The 24,056-nt window shown below is 54.2% G+C and overlaps 10 protein-coding genes across 10 annotated transcripts; 5 read left to right on the forward strand and 5 right to left on the reverse strand.

Moving 5' to 3' along the window:
- Nucleotides 1-2,649: 2,649 nt before the first annotated feature.
- Nucleotides 2,650-3,404, forward strand: DICSQDRAFT_156757 (uncharacterized protein). Its single transcript, XM_007368726.1, has 5 exons — nt 2,650-2,735; nt 2,798-2,878; nt 2,943-3,014; nt 3,071-3,190; nt 3,254-3,404. Exons 1-5 carry the CDS (start codon nt 2,688-2,690, stop codon nt 3,335-3,337), a joined length of 405 nt encoding a protein of 134 aa, XP_007368788.1. The 5' UTR covers nt 2,650-2,687; the 3' UTR covers nt 3,338-3,404.
- A 69-nt stretch (nt 3,405-3,473) lies between these two features.
- Nucleotides 3,474-6,204, reverse strand: DICSQDRAFT_182527 (thiolase-like protein). The gene is made up of 13 exons (XM_007368727.1): nt 5,996-6,204; nt 5,903-5,929; nt 5,805-5,844; nt 5,680-5,747; nt 5,281-5,626; nt 5,096-5,226; nt 4,780-5,043; nt 4,652-4,726; nt 4,508-4,604; nt 4,434-4,448; nt 4,224-4,380; nt 3,839-4,126; nt 3,474-3,776 (listed from the first exon to the last, which is right to left on the reverse strand). Exons 1-12 carry the CDS (start codon nt 6,059-6,061, stop codon nt 4,018-4,020), a joined length of 1,395 nt encoding a protein of 464 aa, XP_007368789.1. The 5' UTR covers nt 6,062-6,204; the 3' UTR covers nt 3,474-3,776; nt 3,839-4,017.
- A 158-nt stretch (nt 6,205-6,362) lies between these two features.
- Nucleotides 6,363-7,421, forward strand: DICSQDRAFT_110132 (chloroplast lipoate protein ligase; the record flags this gene model as incomplete). The annotated part of the gene is made up of 2 exons (XM_007368728.1): nt 6,363-7,250; nt 7,320-7,421. One exon carries the CDS (start codon nt 6,363-6,365, stop codon nt 7,161-7,163), a length of 801 nt encoding a protein of 266 aa, XP_007368790.1. The 3' UTR covers nt 7,164-7,250; nt 7,320-7,421.
- Nucleotides 7,422-8,818: 1,397 nt separating this feature from the next.
- On the forward strand, nt 8,819-10,166 carry DICSQDRAFT_66958 (2 beta-glucanase; the record flags this gene model as incomplete). Its single annotated transcript, XM_007368729.1, has 6 exons — nt 8,819-8,967; nt 9,024-9,377; nt 9,444-9,672; nt 9,813-9,900; nt 9,962-10,027; nt 10,093-10,166. 6 exons carry the CDS (start codon nt 8,819-8,821, stop codon nt 10,164-10,166), a joined length of 960 nt encoding a protein of 319 aa, XP_007368791.1.
- A 1,112-nt stretch (nt 10,167-11,278) lies between these two features.
- On the reverse strand, nt 11,279-12,086 carry DICSQDRAFT_139361 (uncharacterized protein; the record flags this gene model as incomplete). Its single annotated transcript, XM_007368730.1, has 1 exon — nt 11,279-12,086. A coding segment is annotated over exon 1 (608 nt), but the record flags the coding sequence as incomplete, so codon positions are not given.
- Nucleotides 12,087-12,890: 804 nt separating this feature from the next.
- Nucleotides 12,891-13,851, forward strand: DICSQDRAFT_90630 (NAD(P)-binding protein; the record flags this gene model as incomplete). Its single annotated transcript, XM_007368731.1, has 3 exons — nt 12,891-13,543; nt 13,602-13,658; nt 13,714-13,851. Coding segments are annotated over 2 exons (654 nt in total). The 3' UTR covers nt 13,603-13,658; nt 13,714-13,851.
- A 1,005-nt stretch (nt 13,852-14,856) lies between these two features.
- Nucleotides 14,857-15,744, reverse strand: DICSQDRAFT_156761 (uncharacterized protein). Its single transcript, XM_007368732.1, has 4 exons — nt 15,354-15,744; nt 15,208-15,282; nt 15,079-15,150; nt 14,857-15,022 (listed from the first exon to the last, which is right to left on the reverse strand). Exons 1-2 carry the CDS (start codon nt 15,724-15,726, stop codon nt 15,266-15,268), a joined length of 390 nt encoding a protein of 129 aa, XP_007368794.1. The 5' UTR covers nt 15,727-15,744; the 3' UTR covers nt 14,857-15,022; nt 15,079-15,150; nt 15,208-15,265.
- Nucleotides 15,745-16,510: 766 nt separating this feature from the next.
- DICSQDRAFT_156762 (ATP11-domain-containing protein) lies at nt 16,511-17,868 on the reverse strand. Its single transcript, XM_007368733.1, has 3 exons — nt 17,683-17,868; nt 17,431-17,632; nt 16,511-17,378 (listed from the first exon to the last, which is right to left on the reverse strand). The coding sequence occupies exons 1-3, from the start codon at nt 17,844-17,846 to the stop codon at nt 16,680-16,682; spliced, it is 1,065 nt and encodes a 354-aa protein (XP_007368795.1). The 5' UTR covers nt 17,847-17,868; the 3' UTR covers nt 16,511-16,679.
- A 145-nt stretch (nt 17,869-18,013) lies between these two features.
- Nucleotides 18,014-20,118, forward strand: DICSQDRAFT_66948 (uncharacterized protein; the record flags this gene model as incomplete). Its single annotated transcript, XM_007368734.1, has 5 exons — nt 18,014-19,096; nt 19,222-19,412; nt 19,472-19,619; nt 19,668-19,720; nt 19,776-20,118. The coding sequence occupies 5 exons, from the start codon at nt 18,014-18,016 to the stop codon at nt 20,116-20,118; spliced, it is 1,818 nt and encodes a 605-aa protein (XP_007368796.1).
- Nucleotides 20,119-20,334: 216 nt separating this feature from the next.
- DICSQDRAFT_67021 (WD40 repeat-like protein) lies at nt 20,335-22,680 on the reverse strand (the record flags this gene model as incomplete). The annotated part of the gene is made up of 7 exons (XM_007368735.1): nt 20,335-20,472; nt 20,575-20,691; nt 20,765-20,874; nt 20,928-21,222; nt 21,285-21,737; nt 21,789-21,949; nt 22,002-22,680. 7 exons carry the CDS (start codon nt 22,678-22,680, stop codon nt 20,335-20,337), a joined length of 1,953 nt encoding a protein of 650 aa, XP_007368797.1.
- Between the last annotated feature and the right edge of the window lie 1,376 nt (nt 22,681-24,056).

A 24,056-nucleotide genomic window follows, 5' to 3' on the forward strand; every position in this document is an offset into this window, starting at 1 on the left:
GTGCCCGCCTGAGTGCTCCCGGCTCGGGGGACCCCCCGAGCGCAGCGAGGGAGGGGAGGGAGCACGAATGGCGGGTCCTCCTCGCGCAAACCCTAAAATCTCGCATCAAGCGCCACAATACCAATTGGGCACTTTGATCATCAAAAATTGCGCGCTGATGCGCCACGGTAGCGCCAGCGTCGGTGGTCTTCCATGTCGCGCGTCCCCCACCCTCCTCTCCCGCCACGCCTGCACAACACTCTGCATCTGTTGGACAAATGCTGCCTCGTCAATTACTGAGACCTCCTGAGAGGGAGTATGTTTTTTATTCAAGTTCCTTGACGTTGCCTCGAGTACGTACACCGTTCTAGCTATCAAGATCTGATGCGCCCGTATTGATGTCCCAGGCTGACAGCCAATCATATGCGTGACTGGGAGGTCTCATACCTCCCTGGCCCGATATCCCAGAGGTTTACATACCTCGTTGTAGGCTACTCGGTCGATGGCCTGCGCTGTTGTAAAATAGATCATTGACAGACATTCGTCCGATAGACCGACCAACTTCACAATCGTTTACGGGCCATAAGCAATGACTATCTGATCAAACTGATTTAGTACAGATGCAACGGAAGAGAGGATAAGACCTCACCTCCCACGAGCGATCTTGTGCTAGCGGGGCTTGGCCAAAGCGAAGAACGCCTCCCAACCCGTAGCAGAAGAAGTGAGGTTCGAAATGAAGGTAAGTCAATAATAATGGGCGGACTCATCCTTGGATCGACTCGCCCTCCGAAGGTGGGGCGGACGCGGGGAATCGTCTAAGCTTGCTTGAGTGGTCAGGCCATGATCAGGACGTCGGCACCTCGAATTTGAGGGTCGGGGAGTTACAGATGGGGATTCCAGAGAGAACGCTTGATATGAACACTTTCAATGGCATAAGCCAGAGTATATATGATCTCCACACCCTCGAAGCACTGTTTCGTTTCCGGATAGCCAACCCACTGACCACGACAGCGGCGTTCACTGGAGTGATTTGTGAATTTGAGAGAGGAAACGTAGACCGAGGTACAGTGATCCTTGAGTGCACGAGTACATATCAGGGATCATATGCGGCCAGATGCATGTCTCGTGTGAAGCAATGTCAAAGGCTGAAGACGAGTGACTGCTTCAAGAGGGCAAAGCATGCGTTTCATACTCGGAGCAAGGGGCGTCTGTCTGGCACCTGCACATTCGGTCGGCACCGGTCCACGTTTAGGTAAGTACCGATATGGTGCGGTTGCGCGCAGCAAACTTCCTGTAGCAAAACTCACTTCAAGCCAACCTATCTCAGATGACATTCATTTCATAGACTGCTTGAGGAGGTGGTTGTCGTACATATATACCAGAAGACCGATGGGGTTCAGTTGTTCGTGAGGTAAAAGATGCCCCCGGACTCGCGCTAGCCCTCGGAGGTGCCATCTACACCCGAACATTCTGCTCTGCCAGGGAAGGGCAGTAATCGTATCATTACAATAGAGGGACAAAGCCTTATTAAATCCGGACTGGTGATACATCACCTTGGTAATGCAGTGTAGCAATCGCAGTTGCTACTCAAGACTTCCTAGATATCAGGGCGGATCGAATTTATCCGCTGCCTGAACGCCACCAACATATCTTACGATGAGCGTCGATTTTGGCTTGTACCGTGTATGGTATCAGGGCTGGGCTTGAGCCATAACGTATGCTCATGAATATCTTGTGTCTGCTGCGAGGTAAGCACACTGTACGATGTTGGCGGGCCTGCTTTGAAAAGACTTGGTCCACAGACGTCGAAGCATACGGAACGATCAATAGTCTATGTACGCGGTGAGAGCTTCTTGCATTTGTCTCCGAAGATGAAGAGGAGGGGTAGAAGATCTCAAGTACGCACCTCCCGCAAGACAGTCATCTCCAGGGGGATGGGATCGTGTGGCTCATCCGGGTTCCATGGAGCTCCTTGGCGTCCACAGTACCCAACTACACCGATGCTGCGGTACCTGGCAAACCTTCATTATGCGTGCCTGGGCGATAGAGAGGCGGACAAGCCGCTGAGACTGACAGGGTTTGGGGCTGCTTGACCTCGGTCCTCTTCGTCGCCAAGAAATGCTTGAGGTTGGGAACGGTGGCGAACCGCAGTATAATGCACCCGCGAACGAGGGTTGCTTCTTGGCTTTGGGAAGCCGATGATATGAACGGCGAGTCTACGGCCTGTGCCCTGACTCCGGGGCAGAGTTGTGGGGCTTCCATCGTAAGGACATTATATATGACCTGGCATTGGAGCGATGTTGTCAGCTCTGCACCGCATACCAGTGCACAAGCTGGGACGTCATGCAGGCTTTCGATGGAGCCGGTGCGCGGGTGTATGGGAGTGAGAAAGATGTCCCAAGACCGTGAGAGGGGAACCGTTCCAAAAGACTTGCCTTATATGGGTAGAGCAAGCTTGCGCAGCAGCAGTGCAGTCGATGCGAAAAGCGGAACGACTTTCTCCACATGAGCTAAAGAAAGACTCAGAGACAAGAGTGTGCTCAGAAACACTCGCTCGCAGCAGGCTTGGCAGAGCCTTCGGCGGTAGAGCCAAATGCATATAAGGGCGAAGTAGACGGCAGTACTGACCAGACAACGATTTGCAGCACTCAACCTCCCCTTAACCTCCCCTCTCATACGACCTCTGCAATCTGAACTTTCGTTCCATCATGTACTCTTCTTCAAGTATTGACGTGCGCAGCTACCACTGCTCGGAGGTAAGTGTCTGCTCAGCCCCTATGCACTTCACTTGGGGTTGAGAGACTTACTAAATTTCCAGAACGTCGAACATGCCGACAATTGTCGTTCGAAGCTGAAAGGCTTGATCCAACGCCTTGGTCGCCATTCTGCGGAACACAGAGTAAGTAGCCGCGTCTCGTCCCTCGACTTCACTTAAAATTGTCGCTAACTGACCTCGACCGTAGGACATCGCTCATATGGAGCATTCTCAGCGCGCTCGGAGCTCCCTAAGCCTAGCAAAGAGCATTTCATCATCTGTAAGCTGGCTCGTACCGCACATGCGACCTCCCCATTGACAAGCCCATCCTCATAGTCACCTGAGGGAATGTTTGGCGATGACGAGACGGCGTGGAGCCGACCATCTAGTAGGGCCTCAAGCTCCGGCCCATTCAGAAATATCAGGCGCCGCCGGCAGACACGCCCGGCACGAGAGGTATGTCACGACTCCCAACGCCTCGATGCGTCGAGAAGCTAACGCGAAATCTTGCACTGGAAGGGTCCAGCAGAATTGCTCGACGACGACAACTCAGCATGGGCACGCCCTTCAGCGGGGACAGCATGGAGGCCAACTCGTACTTGATCGCGCTTAGCGTCTTATGTAGCTGTGTCCCCACGACTGATACGGACTTACTCACCTTGTATTTGTTCTGCGCTGCGGTCAGATTATGGTTTCTGACGTCCCGACATACCATTGTGTACCTATTAGTTGCATTTATCGATTATCCCATTGCTAAGAATCGCTTGTAAACAGACACCAGATGCATCCTAGGGAGCATTGGGAAAGAGTCGATGCGTGGCAAGACTTTTCTTGGATTAATTGTCATTCCTAAACAAGCGATCATTGAAGCACCACGCAGGTCGAAAACTGTATGAGATAAGGGCAGTGCCGAGTGTTCGTGCTCTCACGAGTTATTCGCAGAACTGGGAACCAAAGACAAGGTGACGCTCGTCCGTGGAAACCTGTAGCAAGTCATTCAATCGCCGTGGCTGCGGAAAGCTCTGTTTCCCCGGCCTAGGATCTAGATGAGAGCTTTCCGTCAGCGTGGAGTGCAAGTAAAGCGCTAGGGAACTGCCGACATACGTCTTGGTTATTCCACCAACGGTGCGAAGAAGCGAAATCGTGAATAAAGCTCTGCAACTGCGTATAGAAGTTTCAAGATCGGGACTACAATTCATATCTTACACCTGACACTGGAAAAAAAACTCCTTAGAAGCGCAGCAGTTCATAGTTATTACTGTAGAGAGCGGCCAAGGCGTCGTTCACAGCTTCGCCCGTTGCAGGATATACGGCGAATTCATCTGCGCCTTGACCTTATCGACGTCCTCGCGGGTGATTGGCCGATATTCGTGTCCGTGGTTATAGCCAAGCCTGTCCCAAGGTCCGTATCGGCAGGCAGAAGAGCAGCACAGAGGATCGTCAGTAACAACGTTGAATGCCCGCAGCGATCGAGCGAGAACGGCCGCACCTCTTCCGCCCGTCTTCCCCGCCTTCTTTATAGAACTCAGGTCTACGCAGCAGGCTGCACACAACCGCACCGCCCAACCCGATGTTGTGAATAAGTCCGAACTTGCCACGCTTGTCTGAAACGTCGAACAGGCCGGGTGCCTGCATCGGACCAGCCCCTGTGGAGTTCAAGTAAGTACATGAGGCACTTGTCAACCGGGGCCCGTCGTACATTGGCGGAGTTGCACTTGATAATCACCATCTTGTCAGCGCGAGGGTTTGGGCTGCTATGAAACGAGAGCTTACTGGTAATGTAGAAGTGCATGCCGAGACCTGTGGCGCCCAAAGGGTGGCCCTTCGCTTCCAATCCACCGCTTGGATTGATTACGTACTTGCCTCCGTACTGCACTTTTTGTGAGCGACGAATTCCCATGTAGTTGAACGACGAACCGTATTATCTCCCCGTTCCACCATCTTGTGTGCTTGGCCATGCTCACAGAGGCCAAGAGCATCGTATGTGAGAAGCTAATCAGAGTTAGTCCACATTCTAGAATACGCCAGACATGTGCGAGTCATACCTCGTTCGCGGCGAAGCAGTCATGCAGCTCAACGACGCCGACTTGATCACGGCCTTCGCCATCCTTGAACCCGGCCTGGGCAAACACTTCATCGGCGCAGTTCTTGGACATGGTGTAGCCAACGACATTCATAGCGCTGCGAGTTTCGAAGGTGGACGGATCGTCGGTCGTCAATGCCTGGCTGACGATCTCTATGGCTTGGTTCTCCAGGCCATGCTGATGGACAAAGTCCTCGGACGCCACGATGCAACAAGCGCCGCCGTCCTGCAAGGTACCATACATTAGGGAGACCGTGAGTAGCAAAGAGCCGACTTACCGATGTAGGACTACACATGAACTTGGTCAACTGCTCGGTGATTTTCGGCGCCGCGAGGACTTGCTCGACCGACCAACCATCTCGGAACTGGGAGTACGGATTATTGACGGAGTGCTTGTGATTCTTGCTAGCTGAGGTCGAGCACAGTGAGATCTCCAGGCCGTTACATGCTCAGGCAGCCTCACCGATTTGCGCAAGGTGGTTGATGTTCCCCCCGAACTTGTCAAAATACTCCTGACCGCCGTTGGAGAACATACGAGGGGCACCCGGACCATGATTTTTCCCTGAGCTCAACGTCTCCTCAAGCTCGATGGACGCAGTGTTGAAGACTGCCGTAGGCGGTTCTCTGTCTGGGAAATTCGAGCCTAGACTGCCGCGGGCCATGCGCTCGAAGCCCAGGGCAAGGGCACAGTCGTACAGTCCTGATTTCACGAGCGTGTTGGCATTGTATAACGCTGTGCTGCCGGTCGAACAGTTGTTGTTGACGTTTGTGATCGGGATACCCGTCATTCCAAGTTGGTACAAGGCCCGCTGTATGCTTGTTGGCGTGTCTCCTCTGGTGCATACGTTTCAAACGTGCTCACCTGACCCGCGGTCGAGTCGCCATAGCAGTAACCAACGTAGGCGGCTTGGACGGCGTCGTACGTGATACCTGTTAGTGCACTCGATGTTGGCAACACTGAAGTTCATAAGAAACCAATGTGTGTACCAGCATCAAGGAGGGCCTTTGTTGCAGCCTCCAGACCCATCTGGCATAGTCACCTGAATACGCGATCTACGCACTATCCCCAATTACGTGCCGCTCACCTCTTCCGTAGTCCTCAGACCCCGAGGCTGGGGTCAGCAGCCGTATGCTTTAGCACGCTATTCCAGCAACCTGGTATGTGTCGGTCAACACACCTTAATGAACGCCGTGCACCCCACGCCTATGATGAAAGTCCTCTGCCCCTTGACATTGGATGGCATCTTGTACCGGGTGTCCGTTTCTACGTTAGTGATGTCTGGAGACTCTCGTCGTTCGGAAGGAAGAGGTTCGGTCTTGTCCCAAAGAGTACTCTGTATGTATACCGCCCGCTTGACGGCTCGTTGAGAAGGCCGGAAGTGGGGTGAGCATGATTTGGATGGTCAGCTGCCAAAGCGGCCGTTACGGTCGCACCGACTCGCACGCTCGCCGCTGACAGTAGAAGCGCTCGGGGCGGGTCGTCTGACATACACCCTACCTGCCGGCAACATCCTCTACCTCTTCTGCCTGCTTCACATCATGAGCATGAGTCTACCGCCAATATTCTACCACTGCTTCAAAACGCCTTTGCCCTATACCAAAGCACTCGTGCTGCAAGAACACATACATGCGCACCAGCTACTCAGTCGGAAAACGTCACACCATCACAGAGATTACCTGCTCCTCCTTGAACACAGGCCCGTGTACACTTTCGGAAGGCGGCAACTCGAGTCTTCCGAAGAGATCACGTTAGAAGCCTCCCGCTTGAAGGGTCTTGGGGCAGACTGCGTCTCAACCAAACGCGGTGGCGAGACGACCTACCATGGACCCGGCCAAGTCGTCGGCTATCCCCTCATAGACCTTGGCCGCACATCTCCACCAATGGGCATCCGAGACTACATCTGCAGGCTACAGAAGACCCTGGAAGCACACCTTCTGGAGGCACACGGCATTCAGCACATACCCAGCGAGCACACTGGCGTCTTCCTCGGTCCCCACACCAAAGTCGCAAGCATCGGCGTCCAAGTCCGACATCGACTCACAACTCACGGCTTCGCGATGAACATCACCGAGGAGCCTCTGGCGTGGTTCGACCGGGTGGTGGCGTGCGGGCTCACGGACGTGAAAGCTGGCTGCATCGCAAGAGCCTCCAGCACGGCGCCCAACCCAAGCTCGATCTCTGTGGCCGCCGAGTTGCCAGGGCTCATCACGAGGTTCGGTCGGGTCATGGGAAGGGATATGGTTGAGTTGGATGTGTCTGCGGAAGGGGAGGTCGAGGACGCAATAAGGGCAATTGAGCGGGACGCGGTTGAGATGGACCCTTGGCCCCGTACGCCAATGAGCTGAGTTTGCCGGTGCGGGTGTCGCGCGTCGATGGAGAGGTCAGTTGTATACAGCCCGCGCATGTGGTCGTTCCGGGAAGTATTTGGGTCGGTGCGTCATGCGTCATGCATCTGCTTATTGTTTGGTCAGGTCGAGCGGCTTTCGCTCATGTCAGTTTAGAACCCTGCCTCTGTGTGCTGTAGAAGTTGAAAAGGGTTTGTAGGTATCCAGTAGTTGGATGCATCCAAACCACAGGAGACGGATGCATCCAGGCTTGGCAAGGGGGCTCATCAAGAGAAGCATCCTGATGAGGAACCTGCGTCGTAGCGGATGCATCTTCCGTGTTGTCACTAGACCTAAGATGCATCCATCGGATGGCAGAGCCAGCAACAGATGCATCCAAAGTACTGAAGTTGCTCGAGGTCCAAGACTCCAGGGCGCATACCTTCCGGTTCCCAATTGTTGCAAGTGATGTCCTTGTTTCGATGCATACTCATGACGTCTTTTGCAGACTTGTATAACTTCTAACATTGCTGAAAATCTCTGGTCTTATCCTCCGCTGCGACTTGCAAAATACTCATCGCGTTTACTGGATGTCTGGGACTGTCGCGCTCCGCGTGCTCGTTATACGCGAGCGCGCATAAAGAAGAGTACAATCTCGACTCCGGTGGTTCTACAGCCGGCTCTACCCCGTCACTCGATGCTTCGCTACATTTAGCAAACCTAGGAGGGACAGGGACGAATCCTCAGGTACTGTCTGTAAGCGCAAGGACGGATGGGAATGAGACCAATAATAGAGGGAAAGATGCGACGTTGAGAGCAACCATTTTCACAACTAGACATCTTGTCTTCTCCTTCCATTATCATTATCTTGATAGTGATGACGTCGACCGGTGACGGTGCCTCTTGAACCCTTCAACAGCGAGATACGGGCAATATCTGTATTGGCCATGCTGGGATTTGTGCTGATGAAAAGCCTCAGGCCAGACATACACAGGTTGCAGCTTGTCGGAAGTACTTGTGCAAACGATCGCTGCGTTTCATATGCAACGTGAGCTTCACGTGATAGCTTCCTCCTTGGCGTTCACGCTTTGCATCCAACAACAGGAGGTTCCGCAAAGTAAAAACAGCCTGTCAGGAGATGATCTGGCATGAGGACCCTTTCTTCGATCATGCTGTGGCAGGAAGCATCCGGGCTGTCCGCAGTATGTACTTACGTACATCTATCCATCCCAGATGTAGAGCCGTGCTTCGCACAAAAGTCCCACAGGCTGCAGCTTGTGGTTGTCGTAGCGCATCAATCAGGGGGCATCTACGCATCGCTGTGCCGCCGCAATCGGACGGCCACTCGGACTTATCCGATGTGACCCCCGAGAGGAACAAGGTTATTCCGTCGTTAGGAGCGTATGCTTTGGACGCTCGCGCGCATGGTGTCTCCACCCACTGCATGTCTACTGATCGTTGTCAAGTTTGCAAAGGCCTTTGAACGATACATGATGTGCAAAGCGGTCAAATTGATCGTAATGGATGATCCGTCCTCGCGCTCTGGGCGCTGCGCGATCACAAAGCGCATGTGCGGTCGCATATAAGAGGCGGGAGACTGGCCATGTTTCCTCAGATCCTGTGGATTTCGCCCCCGTCGCTCACTCTCGTTATCGTTATCTTTATTATCTTTCGTCATGCGTTCTACAGCTGCGCTGCTCGCCGTGTCCTCGCTCGTTACCTCCGCACTCGGTGCCACTTACCCCCTGAAGGACTCTTTCGTCGGTGAGGGTTTCTTGTCTGGCTTCGTCCATGAGGCGATCGCCGACCCTACCCACGGTCGGGTGTAAGTGCGCTCGTATATGCGCTTGTAGTTTATCGCTTAACAGCGTTGGTCTGCAGGAACTATGTCGACCAGGCCACCGCACAGAGTCAGAACCTGACTTTCGCGTCTGCGGACACCTTCATCATGCGCGCTGATGACTTCACTACTCTTGACCCCAACGGGCCTGGACGCAACTCCGTCCGCATCAAGAGTAACAACGCGTATGGCCCGAACCACGTCTCCGTCTTCGACATCCGCCACATGCCCCAGGGTTGCTCTACATGGCCGGCGGCTTGGGAGGTCGACGAAGCCAACTGGCCTGGCGAAGGTGAGGTCGACATCCTGGAGGGCACGAACGACATCGAGCCCAACCAGTCGACCCTGCACACCAGCGCAAACTGCGCCCAGCCCGACGGCCGCGCTCAGAACGGGTAAGCATCTTGGTGCACCGCCACTTCTCCCCTCCCATGTGCGGCTCCTGATCGCGATCGTACTAGTAACCCCGTCAGCGAGAATTGCGATGTCGCAGCCAACGGCAACTCTGGTTGCGGTGTCCAGTCCACCGTTCCTAACAGCTACGGCAAGTCCTTCAACGCGGCGGGCGGTGGCTTCTACGCCATGGAACGCACCGATACCTTCATCAAGGTGTGGTTCTGGTCGAGGAACGACCCCGCTGTCCCTGCAGACGTCAAGACCGCTGGTCCCACTGTGAACACCGACGCATTCGTGAGTACTTGAATTTCATTTACCGCAGTATCGTCGCAGACCTAGCGGCTTGACGCCGTACCCCGCCCGCACCATCATCGCGGGCGCGACGTTCTTGTACCTTGCACGTTTCATATCGCTGACGGATGCTCGGTCTGTAGGGCACGCCCACTGCGCTCTTCGTCAATGACCAGTGCGATATCCCCAGCCACTTCGGAACGCACAACATCATCATCAACTTGACGTTCTGTGAGTCTTGGCACCATCACGGCGTCAGATCGCAGGTGATACTGACCAATTTCTCGCGCAGGCGGTGACTGGGCTGGTCTTTCCCAGTTCTTCAACACCCTCGGTGGTTGCGCCGGTGACTGCAACAGTAAGATTTCGATCCCTATCGCCTTCGCAGATGTGAACCTCCTTCTCACGTATCATGATTCGCAGCCTTTGTCAATGAGAACCCCAGCGCGTTCTCCGAAGCGTTCTGGGATATCGCTGGTGTCCACGTCTACGAGTAAGCAGGACGAATAGGGTGAGCCAGCTTCGATCCATAGCATTTGAATGTCTTAGGCTGACGGAAGGCTAGAATAGCGCTGTACGAACGTAGTGCTTGACGGTCGTTGGCCCCATGTGCTATGACTTCAATGATGGTCGTCAGATGGCAGGTTATCCGTTTGATGTTACTTATACCCTTCATGATAACGGTCTTGCAATACATGAGAGCTCCAGCTCCGTCTAGATGACGAAATGTCCTCTAGTGTGACCAAGTGCTGGAATACGCGCTTCAACCCTTAATGAGGCGATAGTCAACGATGCGATTCCTCTACCATTACACTTTCGTCTCTATGTACGCATTGACTACTACTTCCTCAGCCACAGACGACAACTTCACAAGAAGGCGCTGTTTCAGCTCCTCCGGAGGCACAGCAGGCTTCAGTCTCTGTATATCCTCACACCGGAACACGAATCTGGCCAGCCCATGTCCTTTCGATGCCCGTTGAAGGAGCGTCGACTCTATCCGGTCAAAGACGGACCAAAAGTCTTCTTCATAGACCGTCGTGCCCGGCGCGAGCTTCCAGTGCACGACGAGTTCCTTCAGGTCTGGACAGATCGGCACGCCAGCCCGTGAGACCGACGCCAGCGCCACGAACAGCTCGTCCGGACGCTGTCTGCGCACCTTCAGCCGCGTGATGGAAGGAAAGCCCCTCAGGAGCTGCTCAACACCTCCTCGCAGCCCCATTTCCTTGTACACCCCTGGCCCCGACACCCAGATCTCGAGGTCCTTGACGATCTGCGAGCCGAAAGTATTCACGAGTTGGTCGACGGTAGGGTGAGAGTACATGCGCGACTCGAGGTCGATCGTGGTAGCGTCGGCAATCCACCCTTCTACTTTGACTATCTTGTAACCACGCGCTTTGATGAAGCGGACGTACAAGCGGTCGAGCAAGGAGACAATGGGGAGCTCTCGCATGGGTGGGATGTAAGTCTGATCGCTATAGGGGTATCTGATTTTGACGGCGATGTCGGCAGGTAGAGTCAGGTGACGCAAGATCGCGGGGATGTCGATGAAGTTCGAGGACCAGAAGTCGTCGCCACCGAGGGCGAGCTTGCGGAGACTAGGGAGGGCCACCGGCGAGCGGGATGACACATGCGGCTTTCTACCCTCCTCCTTGATGTGCAAATCTTCTAAAGAAGGGCATTTCTCTAGGAAGGTGAGGATCGTGTCGAGCGTAACGGAACTGCCAATGCAGTCGGAGCAATAACATCCGCCCATTGCCAAGGTTCGCAGAGAGCTATTGGCCAGTCCTGGTGCGAGGAATGCAAAGGGGATGCGGAGATCGCGGAGAGATGGTAGGGCAAAGGAAGCCGTCCGGATGAGCTTCGTTGTCTCCGAGGGGAATCTCGGAGGATGGTTCAAGCCTTCGTACTTGTGGTGAACGACAAGTTGCCGCAGATGAGGCATACCAGTCGTCAAGACTTGGAAAAAGTCCGCGGCATACTGAGACTCGATGTATAGAACGAGAGACAAGATCCGTTGGCTGCGAGACGCGAAAGCTGCGGGGGTAAGCTTCGGGGAGATATGCACCGTAACGTCGATATCAAGAGAGGCGGATCGTTCCATGAACGTGTTCGCAAACTCGATGTCGATATCGGTGGGCGGCCTATCCTCATACACCATGATGGAGGGTATTCGAAGCATATCTACCCAGAACTCTGCCGTTTTGAGAAGGAGTGTTCGCCAGGCGCTGCATACATGCAAATAGTGAATCTCGTCGCGCTTCTCGGGATGCAGCCTTGCGAATATCTCGATGAGAAGTTCTGGAGGGAGATATCGATGGGGGCTGTCGGAAGTAGGGAGAGGCCAACTCGTCCGCGCTGCATCTACAGACTTCAACATCATGATAGAGGTCCTTGTGGCAGGGGCGCGATCAGCAATACTGCAACGATGTTCAATGAGCGGTTGTGGTGGAGGAAACGACAACACATGTACTGACAGGTCTGATGAGCACGCAGGAAGGATATGTTTACCGATTGCCCTGCGTCCACGATATATAGAATTCGAGTGCGGCATGCGACGGCAGCTGACGTGGTGGCAGCTCGAGGCCGTGTAGCGCCGGTCATGTATGATAGCTGACTATGAAAACTACTAGAGTATGTCTATGTATTACACACTGGCAGTCCTGCTGTATTAGCAGAATTCCCTTATGTGAATCTGAACACTTGAGTATGACGCCAGATACAAGAAACTCGGCTTGTTTGAGTATGTAGCATCTAATGAAAGATCAGCAGATGATGCACCAGTTCAAGTTCCTCGTGATGGAGGTAGCGCGCATTGCCCGATTGATAAGCTATCGGTTGGCATCTAGCTTACATATAAACCATCCTCATCCAGCCTGCTACTCTGGCTCAAAATTCTCCACCAAGCAGAGCGCAATGCAGGTAGTATTGAATGAAGACGCGCAATGATCGTGGTTATCTTCTAGGTCTGTGAAGGTTGGTCTCGTGCTCAACTGTACTAGGTGTTATACCCTACCACGGTCCACTGAAGGCCTGGGCACCTGATTAGCACAATCCTCCCGGCTACATAAACAGGCTGACGTATGTGTGCCCCGCCAGCCTAGTGAACCGGGATATTCGGGATGCTCAGGTGAGCAAAGGCCAACGTCGGTTCGAAAGCAGGCGAATACGACAATCTCCTAACTCTCCACACCGACCATATCGCGCACCCACCGTTCAGCCTCATGCATATCTTGATCCTAGGCGGTACCGGACCTAGCGGGATCGAGCTAATTCAGCAGGCCTTGGAAGTAAACCACACAGTCGTCGTCTATGCTCGGTCGCCCCAGAAACTTCCCGCCCACATTTCCTCTAGTCCTTCCGTCACCGTGGTGGCAGGAGACCTGACGGACAGAGAGAAGCTCTCTGCAGCGATGCAAGGGGTCCAAGCTGTCCTCTCTGTTCTTGGCCCAGGTCCATCGCATCCCAGCAATACCCCGCTCGCCCAAGCGTACCAGCTCATCATAGAATCGATGAAGCAACAGAACGTCAAGCGCCTTATCGCAGTGGGCACCCCGAGCATGAAGGATGAACACGATCATTTTAGCTTGATCATGCTCGCCATGATCACCGTCGTCGCTACGTTCGTTCGTAATGCATACAAGGATGTCGTGGCTATCGGGCAGACCATTCGGGCCGCTGACCCTGAGGAGCTCGTGTGGACCATCGCGCGAGTACCAATCCTGAACGACAACGAGGACAGATCTGTGCTTGCAGGGTACGTAGGAGACGGGAAGGTTGGGACCAAGCTAGCTCGCCAAGCGCTCGCGGCGTTCGTCCTGAGAGAGTTGGAGGAAAACCAGTGGACCCTCAAGGCACCTGCCATCTCTTCCCCTTAGTAAGTTAGCTCTCAAACGTGTTCTCTACGATCGCAGAAGATAACAATCTGGCATTAGGACAAGGCAGAAAACTTGTGTTGAACGTTTTGTGTGTGTAAGGAAATTCATGCTAAGGTAACCATACCGGTGTCCTTTGAGTCTGAGCGAAGCTGACACATACAATTCGTAGTTATGCGCAAGGCGGATATGGATCCTGGCCATTCCTGTAGTTCACCGTGCCGAGATTCGCCATCGGTTGTCCTTCGCGATCCGATGTCTCCCTTCCCGTGTTTCTAGTCTGTGAATTTTGTCTGTAGCGTTTGAAGGCTAACTTTGCATTGATTCGCTCTACCTCTCTGCGTTAGGATCCTATTTCAATAGTTCAACCGAGTCGGCACATTCAGGCTGCAGTCTTCCCTGCCGGCGCTCTTCAGCTTCTTGTTTACGTCCACGTAGCTGCCGAGGTCCTCGAAGTGCCTCATAGTCCCACAGCATCTTCGTCGACCATGTGCAGGGGTGTGTCTACGCAGTCAGGTTAGGTTGTCGCGCACGTTCATTATGCACTTCCCTCGTTCTCTTCGCGCAAACCGTCCCTAGAGAAGGCCCGCATTCACAGCAAGGGCGTGATCGTCATCTATGTAACTGGCTTTCCCACAAGAACTTCTTCTGCACGGGCCTGGACGGATCGCGCCTTGGATCCTGACCCGAATGTTCGCGCTCTTCACTGTCTCGAACACGACATCGTTGCTCCTTGCGGGCAAGTTCGCCTCCAAGCCAGCTGTGCCAAGAAAAGTTCTGCACCCACGAAGCAAGACTTACCCACTATGCAGCGAAAGGCGGGGACATTTATGGAAATAGAGGTGGTTGGAGTACTAAGGGCTAGGCGGTCGTCATACGAAGCGGCTCCTGCAGCCTCCCGCGGCCCGCCGCGAACCCAAGGCCTTGTCATCGGCTCCCCGTAGTCCCGATCCTACCTTCTATTGGTAGACCCAAAACACAGGCTCCGTGTACGTACTGTATGGTATTGCATGTGAGTATTTGTAACAACATCTATTTATGGGAATGTGTACTTGTGAAAGTACCGATGCAATCTCCCCTCTTGGCGCCTGGTCAGGTTGAATGGGTAGTCATCCGACCTAGAACAAAGTGTGCTTTATTGACTGAACAATCCTGCAATGCCTACTGGTGCCCTGAAAGCCTCTTCACGATTTGACAGCCAAATGGTACATCGCGAAGTACGGCATCTTGGAGGGTTGCTTCTCTAGGTTTCTTCGCCGGTGACGAACTTGAGACGCATAGAGCAGGAAAGCACGAAGGGGTATTATTGCGTGTACAACTCGCATCTGTCCATACTGATACAATAAAGTACACCAGAGATGAGCCTGGGGAGAGCGTGTGTCGGCGGAAGGACGGGTATAATGGAATCGGGCTCATGACGATCGCCCCGAAGCCTTCTTAGGCTTCCCCCACGCCATATTATCGTCGTCTAGCATCTCCGCCTAATAGCTCAAGCACTCAGCCGTACTCCACGGAACGGAACTTACGCGGCACTTACATATTCTGCCCTGCCCGAGCTTGGGAGTCCTGACTGCGCGTGTGGCTGCTTTAGTGCGGACACCAGACCCGGCTACACGCAACGCTGATCAGCAGAGCTAAACTGCTTGCAGTACCCGGAGCGACTCACGAATTGCACATGAGACACTGGAGATGAAGCGTCGCTCATAATGGAGGATCGCCGCGAGTCAGAGGTTGAGGAGGCCTGATAGTCAAACATGGTGATCTGAGCAACGGAACAATTGGACGAGCGTCAGCGTTCCATTCACAACGCACCTTGGACGACGCCGACGACTTGAAAAGCGACATGCGAGACATTAGTATCAAGGGCCGGAAGGTGGTGGCGGAAGGTGAGATGCAAGTCAAAGGGCACGACGACTGGTGTGAGGAACGCTGTTGATGAGCCACGCTGGCGACTGGATGCAGTATAGCTCGAGTCCGTGTTACGACAATGCCGGGTGGAGATGCCGCAGGACAAGCGAGCTGTTACCCTTCTTATACCCGTCAGAGAATGGGCGCAAACAGTGGGGGCCTCATCCGGTAACCTGATCTCGATGGCCTCATGCATAGTGTCCCTATGGAACACTTCCACCGGTACGCCATATGCATCCGTGCCAGGGCGGCGAGCGCCGAGTGCCACCCGAGACATGGCAGAATCGTGTAATCAGACCGTTTGCCCTCGGATCGCGCCTGCCGGCGTGTGCACCAGCAAGCAGGTCTCCTTGAGATAGGCCGCGAACGGTCGATGCACATGGACGTTCGTGAAGAAGCCCGCGAAGGCGCCGCCCGGATGCCAGACAGGCCTGGGAGACAGAATCTAACTCATAACCGCCCGTCTGGAGCGTTCTACCCATCGAACACCGACGTCCATGCCCATAGGTGGTGCAGGTTTCACATACTTATTCTTAGGCAGCACGCGGCAGCGACTTGACTATTTCAGAGACAGTGACCTACGTACGACGATAGATAGGGCAGAAGCTCCTGGAAGATGAACGAGAAGAAACGTATGATCGTTCCGGTCCAACAGGAACAAGATAGGAAGCGTACGACCACCCCGCTCGGCGGAGCTACAATTTGACAGAGGGAAGTTATTCATGTACGGAATCGAGCTGGGGTGGAATGGAATTCTGACGCAAGCGAACACCTGATGAAGGGGGCGCATGACCATCAAGTAAGTTCGCCGGCTTCGTAGGAGTAGGCCCTGGCGCAGCATCAGATTCATGGAGACAAGACGCAATTCGGCAAGCTGAGATATCTTATGTTGTGCAACATTAAGGATCAGGAATGGACTGAGCTGATTCGACAGATGGCAGAGGGTCGATCCAGTGTTTGCTTGCCTCTTTGAGCCGGCGCTCCTTTTCGAGACCCAGTGCGACACGACGAACGCTTTCAGCGAGCGCTAAGCTAATTCAGTATGGAATCTATTTGAACCGTTGGCGTCTAATCAATATCTGAGGCGAGTCCGATGAGCAATACGCTGTCAGAAATCAATGACATCCGTACTAGGTTGTCTAGCTATCAGTCGTAGGCGGTCTGATGCGTGTCCTCCACGCGGACGCGTCTTCGACCGAGAAACCCGATGGAAAACGCTGAAACGTCGCTTTAGGCAGAGAAGTCTGTATGGACCAACAGCTTTTCCCATTTGAACTGCTCCGGTGCTTCGTGGAACGTCTTGAGCAGCGCGGCTCTCTCCTCGGACCCCTCGTGTTGCAGATAAAACCTTTGGACGTGGATGGCAAGCAACTGCGCGTCCTGTTGACTGAGCATGTAGCTCATGCCGTCTTCGCCCGCTCCCACGCCAGCAGAGGCCCCAGATGGTGTGATCTCCCCGCGCAGGAGTACCAAACCATGCGACTTCGCCAGGTCGGTATAGTGTGTCAACACGAGGTAAGGTGTGGCGAAGGATTGGCGGAGCTTGTACTCCTGAAGTGGGGTGAAGAGGATTGTCGACGTTTGCGGATTTGAGGAGGCCTTGGTAGGGGAGAACAGATCGCTCGTTGTGGCGGGCTCTGGCGGAGAACCATGGAAGCCCCATTCCATTAGGTAGAATTCATAAGCAGGCTTCTTCGATCCTTCTTCCACCTGCGCGTTCTCTCGGGGAACAGGCAGAATGAATGTAGGATACTTGGCCGAAACCTCCAACATCTTGTCGTAGCTCTCGACGGGGACGGTCGCGCACAGAAATCCGCGGCCAGTGCCTCCGGTACGCGATTCGTGGTATGCCCTCCATAGCAATGATATTTGCTCGGGAGTATGCGGCTTCTCCAGTAGCTTGTCAAGATTAAGTATGCTGGAGAGCGGCTGGTTGTTCCCCTCAGGCGACTAGACCACACGACTAAGGAATACTGCGTACCTTCACAGGAGAGCTGTCCTTCCTAGATGAACTTCCGGAAGACGTTGAAACTGAACTCGCTGCAGAAGAGGAAGGAGCACTCGCTGGAGAACTCTGAGCAAGCTGCGGGCCTTTGCTACTCTCTTCTTTGAGCTTTTGGAGACGGCGTTGCCTTTCCTGCTCCTTCAGCTCAGCGCGAAGATCAGCGACACTCTTCCCCTGCCTTATACGCGTAAGCCGACTAAAGCATTTCCGTTCGACACGTGTACGTACTCTTGTGCCCTCCGCTGTAGCTTCTCTGCGTACTTCTCCTCATAGTTCACCCTCGGAAGAGTGATGTCGTGAACGCATCGAGTGGAAGAGAAGGACCGCAAGGCATGGGGACCTCTTGACGGACTAGCGCGTAGGGTAGCAGAGAGCCAGTGCCTGAACACCATGCTAACGTCGAGTACGAAGATGACAGAGGAAGATGAAGTGGACGCATGTGAATAAGCGCCCAATATTGCCTGGTGTGCTCCCGAACATGGTAATTCCTGACGGAGCTCTTGCAAACCACCATCATCACCTCCGGGTTTCCTAGGCTGCGAACGACACTTCCTGGACAATGGGTGTCAACGTTATCATCAGACTACTCCAGTTTTGCGTCTGCCTCTACGTTCTCGCCGCGGTTCTCTTCACCACCTGTGTCTACGTCCTGGCCCCCGTTACTGGCTTCTTCCGGTCAAGGACACATGCCTCGCCCACGGCGTCTTCCAGCAGTACATCAAGTCACCATGATATTAGGATTGCGTCCCTCTCCCAGGATCGACCTGAAGTGCGGCTAGATCTCAGACTAGCGGACCCTCTGGATAACAGCCACTGGGTTGATAATTGGCCTTCCGGGTACGCATCTTCGGAGCTGTTGTATCTATCCCACACCGGAAACTCTATAGGCACGCATCTGGCCACTGGCGGGTTTGGTATACACGAAGAGACCCTGTTGTCGAAGGCTTTCTCCGAGGCTATGCATCCGACGCGCATCATACCGTTCTACTTCAAGTCCTCCAATGATGTCCATTCTGACGACGTCACTATCACGACTCTGGTCACCAGCAATAGATTCAAAGTGCTCCAACAGCTTGTCGAACGCTATCGCGGTCCTGTCTCCGTTACGATACACATACCACTCCCCCTCCACGCCACCTTCTCGTCTCTCAAGCCGGACCATCCCTCCAGGGTAGCTCTTAGCAACCTTCACGCTCTATATGTGTCGTCTCCTCTCTTTTCGCAATATGTTGACGTACATCTGGCATTGTCTCCCTTCACCAGCGCTCTTTCAGCCGATCCCGTCGTCCAAAGGGAGAGCGAGGGGGGACGCCAATTCAACGTCTGGCGAAACGCCGCACGCCTCTTCGCACGCACTAACTTCGTCATCATGCTCGACGTGGACTTCGCCGTCTGTACTGACTGGCGCGGGTTCGTCAGAGAAACCATCCGCGAGGCGGCCGAGTCCCCGAGCCCGATCCGTCCTCCCTTTCGCACAGGACGAACAGACGAAAGCATCCGCGCCGCTGACGCTGCCGGCGCGACCGCTACTGAAATAGTCAAGAAACTCCGCGAAGGTACAGCGGCACTCGTCGTGCCTGCATTTGAGTACGTCAAGCAACGAGACGGCATCGACCAGCGCACCTTCCCTACCGATAAGCAGGTGCGTCCGCCGAACGTCAGCTTCCCGAGTCTTCAACTCGGCTCCACCTTACCTTCGTTACGCTCTGTCTCCTCAACTTTGAATCACATACTGACCAATAGCCGCTGTCGCGCCACGCCACGCAGGGCCTACTCAAGTTGGCGCGAGCTAACCCGCCTGTCATTGCATCCTTCCATGCCTCATGGGCGCCAGGTCACAACAGCACCGAATACGAACGTTACTATTCAATCCCACCAGGCAAGGGAGCCATTTACAAAGTCGAGCAATATCAGAGCGCGTATGAGCCGTACGTTATTACGAGCAAACATGTCAGCTGGTCAGCGTCTTTCCGTTTTAGCAGGGTTCATCCAATGACTTCTTTCCATGTGACGATAGGTGCGACGAGCGATTTGCCGGGTACGGAGGCAACAAAGCGGCTTGCCTATTCGAGATGTACCTTAGCGGGGTTTCCTATTACGTGCTGTCGGACCACTTCCTCATTCATCAAAGTCACAAATACGAAGAAGAGGCGAGAAGGGAAGAGGTAGGAAGGTTAGACACCCTGATTTAGTCATACGCTCACACCCTGTAGCGCAAGTCGAACCGGAAATTGTATGCCGACTTCAAGGAGGAGTCTTGTCTCCGGTATGTCCTATCTTCGTCCCTCACCCGCTTACCCATCTGCATCATGTGTTCCAAGGTACCTCTACCGCTATTACCGAGAAGGAACGCTGCACACTGAGCGAGCTGCCAATGCGCGTGATGAGTGCAAGAAAATCAAGAATATAACGAAGATGGTGACACAGGTAATGCATGTATGTCTTGCGTCATCATACGGAATTGCTCACAGATCGGGGTACCATCGCAAACGTCGCAATCCAGTTGGTCAGTGGCTGAATGCCGTTGCTGCCTCACTCACGATGGCTTTCGGCTGCCTAGGTTGCGTATTCTTCACCAATATGTTTATGTTGATTGGTTGTAGTGTATATGCAATGTACATTAACGTCCCTGAATCCGCATCATACTCGATTCTTGAGCTCTAGAGCACGAGTGTCTACACCCAGCGTGTGGTACTGTATGGAAACCCCTTGACACCGAGCATGCGATAAGCATTAATAGTAGCAGCACGTGCGACGTCCTCGTAGAAAGAAAGGGTCCAAAGACCGTATAAAGGAACATCCAGCTCTGGTTCCCCTTTCTCAAGACAGAGGCACGATGGGCGTCCAAAGACGCATGCTGCGCACTTGGCAGAAGGGGGCTTAGAGCGCCCAGATTTTCACAATCGAGTCGCGCCCGCCCGAGACCATGTATCGGTCCATATACCGGAGATGTTCGACAGGTCGTGTGTGGCCGTTCGTCATGAGCGTGGAGTGCTGCATACTCGTCCGATTGTATATCTGGGAAACATACAACGACGAACAGTAAGCATTCGTTCCAGCGGCAGTCGCCAATAATAGAAGGGCAAGCCTTGGCTTCCTAACTGAGCAAAAGAAGCACACCTTGATACCGTTCTCGCCTGTCGCAGCGACAATCTTGCGCGTGTCAAATTGAAGGGCCGTTACGGCATGATCGTACTTCAGGGTCTCGAAGATGCTTCCGGTGCGCACGTCCCATATCTAACCGGAGGTAGCGGAGGAAGGACCAAAACATAAGTAGGTACGCATGACATGATATCACAAGGATACTAACCCGTATGGACTTGTCGAGACTCCCAGTAACGATGTGCAACTCATCAAATTGGAGACATGTGACCGGCCCAGTGTGGCCCAGAAGCGTCCGATGGGGCTGGCCAGTGCGCACTGCGGCCGCTGTCAGCAACTTCTACACAAACCTCACTGCAAGGTGTACTCACTATCCCACATCCTGACGGCACCATCGCCGCTGCCGCTAACAAGAGCATAACCCCAGAACTGCAGAGCACCGACGAAATCTTGGTACATCTCCCATGTGCCATCGGCATAAGGGGGCGTCGGCACCGCGAAGGTCCCCGCGGCAGCTGCGGCTCCGGGAACCAGGTGAGCAGGAAGTGCCGTTCCGGGAGCAGCCGTGGGCGGATGTGAGATCGCCCAAAGGATGTCCATGGTCATCACACATTGGCCTGTATTGAGGTCCCATTGCCGCATTGTCTTGTCGGATGCGCCAGTGACCTATCGTTTTGGAGGATGAATATACGCATGAGTGGATTCAAGGCACGACAAATGCGACGTACCAAGCACTCATCCTCGAAGTACATTGCAGAAACGGCCTTTGTATGACCCTCAAGCGTCCGCACACACGGCCCATCTCTTGGGACGGCGCTAGATGGCCGGCTGCTGGTGCTGCTCTCTTCCCTGATGCCGTTCGTGCTGGTATCGACGCTCTCATCCTCCTCCACAACGTCACTGAGACTGAACATATCCCCGGACTCCCAGTCCTCATCCTCATCGACCCTCCGCAAGTCCCACGCGCGCACAGTGCCATCCTCGCTGCCCGTTAAGCAGATGTGATCCTCGACTTGAATGCACTTCACCGTCCCGCGGTGGCCTCGTAGTCGCCCTATCTCCTCGCCCGTGAGCAAGTCCCAGACGCGAGGCTGAGTATCATCCTGGCTCGCGGTGACCAAAGTACCGTAAGGCTCTGAGAAGTCAAGCGCCGTAATGGGTGTCGTGTGACTCTCCAGAGACTAGGATGGACTTGAGCATAGACATTTTACGTATAACAAAGCCCGACATACCATGAAAGCGATTCCTGGCGGCAATTCGTCGTGTTCCGAGGGAAGGAACGCAGGTCCTTTCCGTCTCCTGGAACTTGCCGCTATGTGACCTGTGCGCGAGACACTGCGCGAAGGCTGAAGGGCAGACTCCTCCACTTCGATCCTTTCTCGGACACCTTCCACTAGGAGTGCAGCCGTCAGTAGATGAATATCAAAGACAGTCAGACAACGCACGCTCGTCGTCCAATTCCAGCTCTTCCTCCTGCAATCTCAACAAGTCCCCCTCTAGCTTGACCCGAATGGCATCCAACGCCTCAATCTTGTGAGATATTTCCTCAATCTCGTTGCTGATGAGCGCCCTGCGGACATGGATGTTCTCCTTGTCCCGTTCGATCTCGTGGGTCTGTCGGACGAGCTCGTCGATACCGAACGTCTTTCCTGCACTCAAACTCTGCCTCCCTTTCCGCTTGCCCTTTCCCTTCCTGCCGCGCCCGTTCCGTTCTGACCGTCCCACCATCACTACATCATCTTCGCTGGCCACGCTCTCCCCGTCGTGTTCCTCCTCATCGCCCAACAAACCCCTCGCGCCCAAGCTCAATCTCTTCAGACCTAGCTTGGGGGTGTCCACGTTTCTCGTCTGTCTCCTTCGTATCCGGCTCTTCTCGGCACTAGGGATGGTCGCATTGAATCCTCTGAGAAGTGAGACGTTCTCAGCGACACCTTCTGGTTCGGGGACCTCCTCCTGAAGTAGCTCCTCCGTCGCCTCGACAATCTGCAGGTCGCGGGATGTCACTCGGCGGGAGCCGAATCCAAGGCGGAGTGGGGCGCGTCCAAGGGTCGCGAAGTCGACGTGCCCGCCGCCACCACCAACAGAAGCCCGCGACCTTCCCGAGACCGTCGCAGCACCTATCATGCGCGGAGTCATGATGACTGGGGCGACTGTATTCCGCGGATGCCAAGTTGGCATAGGTTACTCTTCAGCGCCTGACCACCGAATGGCAACGAACGGAGTACCACGTACGCTCTGAAAGGATCTTCGCGGAGTCATGCTTTCGGGATGTAAATGGCGACAGAATGGCTTTAGAGACCGCATCGAATTTGCTGGTGGTGGAGGAGCTACCGCTGCCTTCAACGGAAGAGTCGGTTGGTGCGTACTGGCCATGTTTACTGTCCTGATGACGTCCGCGAGACTTGGTGGATGAGGCCATAGAATTCGCGCCCTATAGGGGCAGTGAGGAAGGAATGTGCGTGCTCGCTGTGGTGGGCGGTGAGAGGGAGGTGTTACTGGCCGCGACGCGTCCCAAGCGCCGGGGGCATGGGCACGTGCCCTTTCGTCACTCGGCCGAGCGCGAAGCGCGCGTAACCCCGAATCTCTCTCTCGCTCATCCAACCTTCAGATCCGCATTATTTTACTCAGATCAACGCATATGGAACAGCGGGTATCTGCGCATGTCCTGGAACGTTGTTTTTAACTGATTTTTGATAATCGATGTCAGAATGACTGACTCCTCCTCACCGATTCTGCAAGTAACTCGGAACGCACACCACGACCACGCCTTCCAGTGGTTGCCTGAGGACGAAGTCGTTCTCCGTACCCTACTTCCGTCCAATGTTCAGTCATTGGCGCGATCTAAGATAGACTACCACAAAGAGTACACACGCCGGCTCAGTTCTACATTCAACACCGGCGCTTTGGTCCATCTCCTTCTACCCACCGAAATGCTCATGGAGATCTTTTCGAGGATAGAACCTCAGTCCTGCCATGACATTCGCATCTTACACGTGTGTCGCAAGTGGCGCAGCATTATCCTCAGGACCCCCGCGTTTTGGCAAGCCATGTTACGCCTCTCGGATGTCATGGACGACTCTTGTTCCTCCGCACTCGATATACAAGTCGCCAATGAGATCCTCCGGTTGTTCGCCCCCCGCAAGATAGATGTCACTGTTATGTTTTCGTCAGATCTCCGGCCAACAATACTAGTACCACACCTCTCCCGAATCACACCCTTGGCCATATACATGGAGCCCGACCACATCGTCGAAGTATTCGAGGCACTACGGTCTTTCAGGATGGTTCATCTGACTCGACTCGTCATCGAACACGAACACGACGAATCCACGGAAGACAATTTCGAAATCTCATCAGCTGAGGCGAGGTAGGCGACTTTTCAGTCCATTTCTTTCCTACCGGATGCCTTTCCATCTCTGCATACCCTTCGTATACCCCGCTCATTCATGACTCCCAGGCTGTCTATCCCCTCTTTACAATCCGTGGAGCTCGGCAGCTGC

The sequence above is a fragment of the Dichomitus squalens genome, assembly GCF_000275845.1.
Source record: "Dichomitus squalens LYAD-421 SS1 unplaced genomic scaffold DICSQscaffold_39, whole genome shotgun sequence".
NCBI classification, from domain to species: Eukaryota; Fungi; Basidiomycota; class Agaricomycetes; order Polyporales; family Polyporaceae; genus Dichomitus; species Dichomitus squalens.

Excerpts from the sequence above, each read along its gene's own strand:
- DICSQDRAFT_156762 (XM_007368733.1), bottom strand. The coding sequence starts at position 17,846 with ATGGTGTTCAGGCACTGGCTCTCTGCTACCCTACGCGCTAGTCCGTCA. Across the intron at positions 17,633-17,682 it reads CTACAGCGGAGGGCACAAGA|GCAGGGGAAGAGTGTCGCTG; the intron begins GTACGTACACGT and ends TACGCGTATAAG. Across the intron at positions 17,379-17,430 it reads AGGACAGCTCTCCTGTGAAG|CCGCTCTCCAGCATACTTAA; the intron begins GTACGCAGTATT and ends GGGAACAACCAG.
- DICSQDRAFT_182527 (XM_007368727.1), bottom strand. The coding sequence starts at position 6,061 with ATGCCATCCAATGTCAAGGGGCAGAGGACTTTCATCATAGGCGTGGGG. Across the intron at positions 5,627-5,679 it reads GCGACTCGACCGCGGGTCAG|CGGGCCTTGTACCAACTTGG; the intron begins GTGAGCACGTTT and ends ACAAGCATACAG. Across the intron at positions 5,227-5,280 it reads CAACCACCTTGCGCAAATCG|CTAGCAAGAATCACAAGCAC; the intron begins GTGAGGCTGCCT and ends GCTCGACCTCAG.
- DICSQDRAFT_156757 (XM_007368726.1), top strand. The coding sequence starts at position 2,688 with ATGTACTCTTCTTCAAGTATTGACGTGCGCAGCTACCACTGCTCGGAG. Across the intron at positions 2,879-2,942 it reads GCCATTCTGCGGAACACAGA|GACATCGCTCATATGGAGCA; the intron begins GTAAGTAGCCGC and ends CCTCGACCGTAG. Across the intron at positions 3,191-3,253 it reads AGACACGCCCGGCACGAGAG|GGTCCAGCAGAATTGCTCGA; the intron begins GTATGTCACGAC and ends TTGCACTGGAAG.
- DICSQDRAFT_156761 (XM_007368732.1), bottom strand. The coding sequence starts at position 15,726 with ATGTCTCGGGTGGCACTCGGCGCTCGCCGCCCTGGCACGGATGCATAT.